This window comes from Orycteropus afer, unplaced genomic scaffold (assembly GCF_000298275.1).
Source record: "Orycteropus afer afer isolate SDZICR_OR568_19922 unplaced genomic scaffold, OryAfe1.0 scaffold00010, whole genome shotgun sequence".
NCBI classification, from domain to species: domain Eukaryota; kingdom Metazoa; phylum Chordata; class Mammalia; order Tubulidentata; family Orycteropodidae; genus Orycteropus; species Orycteropus afer.
Window position 1 is genome coordinate 5,859,617 of NW_006921597.1, and position 5,249 is coordinate 5,864,865.

The 5,249-nt window shown below is 43.0% G+C and overlaps 1 protein-coding gene across 1 annotated transcript in view; it reads left to right on the plus strand.

Moving 5' to 3' along the window:
* Positions 1-385: 385 nt before the first annotated feature.
* The window catches only part of SPAG17 (sperm associated antigen 17), a 413,793-nt gene continuing 408,929 nt past the window's right edge, over positions 386-5,249 (plus strand). Inside the window, exon 1 of the mRNA XM_007950259.1 lies at positions 386-472. Coding sequence (XP_007948450.1) covers positions 386-472 — 87 coding nt within the window. The remainder of the gene's footprint in view (positions 473-5,249) is intronic.

The following is a 5,249-nucleotide window of genomic DNA, read 5'->3' on the forward strand; positions in this document are numbered from 1 at the left end:
TTTTGTGTTTCTAGACAACTGCTCGAACCAAAGAGGGGGTACAAGAAAACGCAAGGATAGAAGGTAGTGAAAAATAAGTAGCCTGGCGAGCCTGAGGCCAGTCCCGTCTGGTCCTGTCCTCCACTTACGCAGCTCTGTTACTGGAAAGTCTTTGGATTTAACCAGGGGGAGTGGGAGTGGCCCCTAAACTGCCGTGCGCGCCTGGCGCGCAGAAACCCTGTTGCTTTGGCAACGGAAACGGTTGCCCCCAGGGTTCAGAACAGGTTTGGGGGAGGGGAACCTAATTAGCCCTGGAACTGGGAGTGGTTTCAGTTACCATGACAGCGGGGACGCTTATGCAGGGTCTGAGCCCAGTGTAGAGGCCAATGCTCCTCCAGGCCTTTGCATGGCACCTAAGAGAGAGAAAGGAGGGGCTGTGAGCAACAGTTCGAAAATATGGGAGCCCTCGCTCATCGCTGCACACTTCAATCAGGTGAGCCCGAATCCTTTAAGCCCTTTCTGCTCCAGCAACCCCAGACTCCAGGCCAGACCCTCCCTGGCTGTGGCGCCACTCTGTCCTCCTTCAGAAAACACTTGGTACTTGGTACCACTCACCTTGGCCTGATCATTCAGCCCAAAAACCCCACAGGGTCCTGTCCTCAGGGAATGCTTGAAAACGAGTGTGAGTTAAAGGGAGGGAGGAAGGAAATGCCGGGAAATTAGTGCAATTTCAAAGAATGGCGTGTCAGGTGCACTGTGGAGAAGAGAGGTGACACTCTGACACCTCAAAACCTTTTTACAGTGAAATCATCCAGATGGTACTTCATAAATATACTGAAAGTTGTCTTTATGAACTGTTCGCTTCCCCCTGACAGCTGAAGGACAGAAATTTTGTGGAATCATCTGTAGTCTGGCCCCACAAGTGGTTCAATAAATGTTGAGTAAAAACATATTTGAAGTGCCTAGGATAGCAAATATAAGTGGATGTATAAGGATTGGTTTCTTATATAATGCCCTGATACCACTGTACCACGGTTCTTATATATTGAAGGTGTAGACCAGAACAGTCAGGGGTTGGCCATCACAACAGTCGGGATGGCTGCCAGATCCATCCATAAGATGCCACAAAGGCATCAGGCAATCTCCAACCCACCTACTACATGACTTCAAATTGCTAGAACCAACTAGCTTCCTACACCACTCACATCCACTCACCTCAGTGAGTTGAGGAACCAATAGTTCTTGTCACCTGCAGAGCTTTAAATCCACTTCTACACTAAACTATTTCTAAGCCTAAAATAACCGTTTGGGAGGAGGAAGATTGATTCTGAGAATTCCAGTCTGCGATTCTTAACTACTATAGAAACTGGAAAAAAAGTTCACTTTGTGTGTATGTGTGTATGTGTGTGTGTGCGCGTGCAGGGGCAGGGGGAGTACCCTAGAGAGTTAGTATTTAAAGAAAAAGTGAATCTCAAGTTCTGAGAAATTTCTGCCTTTCTGTCCTTATTTTCAAGGAGCTTTGGTGGTTCAATTGTTAAAGCATTTGGCTGCTATATCGGTTCTCCAGTGCTGCTCTAACAGAAATACCACAGTAGATGGCTTTAACAAACAGGGATTCATTCGCTTATAATGTAGGAGGCTAGAGGTCTGAGTTCAAAGTGCCAGCTCTAGGGACTGGGGGAAGGCCCCAGGACCTTAGACTTCATCTCTGCCTCCTGTTCCAGGCCCACTAGGGCTGGAGGCTTTTTCTGACTCATATAGCTGCTGACTGCAGAGGCTGATGAACCCAAGAACAACAGGTAAAATGACATAGTCTCAAGATTGGCGGGCAACATGACAGGCCAAGACTTGAACAATTGAAGGGTCCAGATGTGCCAAAAGCTGCAGACCTTCTCAAAGCTTCTCTATATACTGGAAGCAGGCCACACCCCAAAGGCAACTCCTTAGTTGCCACAGCAGATCCCACCATGGAGGTGATTATAATCTCATCATGAGGAATAAGTATATCTAGCTTCCAAGCACTCAAAAGCACATCCTAGCCAAGTTGACACACAACCTTAACTACCCTAGCTGCTAACCAAAAGGTTGATGGTTCGAACACACCGGCCAATCCTCTGGAGAAATCTGCTTCTGTAAAGATTTACAACCTTGGAAACCCTGTGTGGCAGTTCTGCTGTGTCCTATAGGGTACCTGTGAGTCACAATCAACTCAGTGGCAATGGGTTTGGGTTAGGTCCTTATTTTCTACTTTAATTGTATTTTCTTTATGAATAGTAATTCTGCCTGATGGTGAAATTAGTCTTGATGAAGAATGTCATGAAAGTAGTTATCATACAACTGATGCTGACATGATATCATGGAACTTTTGGTCATTTCTATTATTCTAGGAGTGAAGGATATCACCTCAAAAATCCCCAGTTACATTCTCAAATTCTCAAAGATGTTTTTCAAAGCACTTTTAAAAGCACCCCCTTTTGCTTTTATAACTCAGCATTAGCCAAAATAATTTTTTCACCATTTTCTTTGAGATTGCGTAGGCCAAGTTTGGGCTTGGAGTGAACATTTCTGCTTGAATTATAAACTGCTGAACAACGGAGTTTGATGGAGGTGCTGACACTGCATTAGCTTTAGTGTTGCAAATATGAAGCTATAATTTTCCTAGTTGAATGGAAAACCTAAAGGCAGTATTTTTCCTTATGGCTTGCAAACCTGAAATAATATTCAGCTTTCTTAGTCCTACTCAAACAATATAATTTCAATAAATCTTATGTATTAATAGAAAGAATTTGAACTCAAAGTAATATGTAGTTTTGTCTACACAGAGCAACCTCAATTTTTTTTTTTTAGTTTGTTGGAATACATGTTTTCTTATTGCAAGGGGAGGACAGCTGCCCCTCAAAACCTCCTATATATATTTTTTTTTCCTCAGCTTGATTTCATGTGTGATCCAATAGGAAAATTCCCAGATTAACCTAGCAGCCCAATGCTCAGAGGTAGATCCTGACTGCCAATGTAACAAACTGTGAATTTGGATTAAAGGTAACTATAGATGTGATATAGATGGATAAAAAGCCTAGAACCCAGACAGAGGAGCAGTCAGCTGCAGGGATCAAGGTGAGGAGAGGGAATTCAGGCACACCTAAAGCAACAGGGCAGAAGAGCAGGAGAAAGGGGATTAAAAGGCCCAGGAACCCAGACAGAGGAGGAGTCAGCTGTAGGGACACAGGTAAGGGTGGTACGAGAGGTTTCCAACAGGGAGACAAACTTGTCTGTTGGTTTGTCCTACCGTGGTGACGTGTTGATGTGAGTTTTGAGGCTGAGCCACTGGTGTTTCAAACCCACAGGGATGCACATGGTGCAGTTATCAGCCCAGCTTACAGACTGAGACAGAGTAGAAGGAAGGAAGAAGCCTTCCACTTCTCAAAGAATTGGCCAGGGAAAACCTTATAAATAGCAAAGAAACAATGTTTGATACGTTACCTTGCAATTTTATGAATAGTCCCATTAGGTTAGAAGGCTCTCAAAATAGGACTGGGAAAGAGCTGCATCATCAGAGTAAACCCAGCCTTAGTCCTATGGATCAGGCAAAACTTTCGAGACCTCCATTTGCTGATGTGGCACCACTCAATTTGAAGGGAAACAGCTGCAGACATCCATTAATCATTGGAACATGGAATGTATGAAGTATGAATCTAGGAAAATTGGAAGTTGTCAAAAATGAAATGGAACGCATAAAGATTGATATCCTTGGCATTGTTGTTTTTGTTATGTGCCATCGAGTCGGGCCCGACCCATAGCGACCCCTGGGTTTCTGAGGCAGTATCACTACGGATGTAGATTGCCTCATCTTCTTTCCGAGGAGTGGCTGGTGGGTTTGAACCACCAGCCTTCTGGTTAGCCGTCAAGTGCCTTAGCCACTATGCTACCATCCTCGGCATTAGTGAGCTGAAATGGACTGTTTTTTGGCCATTTTGAATCAGACAACCATGTGATCTACTATGTTGGGAATGACAGTTCGAAGAGGAATGGCATGGCATTGATCATCACAAAGGATGTTTAAAGATCTGTCCTGAAGTACAATGCTGTCAGTGATAGATAATATCAATACACCTACAAGGAAGACCCATTAATATGACAGTTATTCAAATTTATGCACCAACCACCAAAGCCAAAGATGAGGAAATTGAAGAATTTTATCAACTTCTTCAGTCTGAAATTGACTGAACATGCAATCAGGATGTGTTAATTATCACTGGTGACTGGAATGCAAAAGTTGGAAACGAAGAATTACTAATAGTTGGAAAATTTGGCCTTGGTGACAGAAATAATGCTGGAACTCACATGGTAGAATTTTGCAAGACTGATTTATTCATTGCAAACACCTTTTTTCAACAACACAAACGGCGGCTGTACATGTGGACTTCACCAGATGGAACACACAGGAATCAGATTGATTACATCTGTGGCAAGAGGCCTTGGAAAAGCTCAGTATCTTCAACCAAAACCAGGCCAGGAGCTGATTGTGGAACAGACCATCAACTGCTCATATACAAGTTCGACTTGAAGTTAAAGACAATTAAAACAAGTCCAAGAGAGCTAAAATATGATCTTGAATATACCCCTCCTGAATTTGGAGATCATCTAAAGATTAGATTTGATACATTGAACACCAATGACTGAAAACCAGAAGAATCACGGGAGGATATCAAGAACATTATCCATGAAGAAAGCAAGAGATCACTAAAAAGACGAGAAAAGAAGAGAAGACCAAAATGGATGACAGAAGAGACTCTGAAACTTGCCCTTGAGCAAAGAGTAGCTAAAGCCAATGGAAGAATGACAAGATAAAAGAGCTGAACAGATTCCAAAGAGCAGCTCGAGCAGACAAAACCAATTGCTATAATAAAATGTGCAAAGACCTGGAGTTTAAAAACCAAAAGGGAAGAACATGCTCAGAATTTCTCAAGCTGAAAGAACTGAAGAAAAAATTGAAGCCTCAAGTTGCAATATTGAGAGATTCTATGGGCAAAATATTGAATGATGCAGGAAACATCAAGAGAAGATGGCAGGAATACACAGAATCACTGTACCAAAAAGAACTGGTCGATCTTCATCCATTTCAGGAAGTGGCATATGATCTAGAACCAATGGTACTAAAGGAGGAAGTCAAAGCTGCAGTGAAAGAACTGGCAAAGAACGAGGCTCTGGGAATTGACAGAATACCCATTGAGATATTTCAACAAATGGATGCCCCATTGGAGGCACTCACT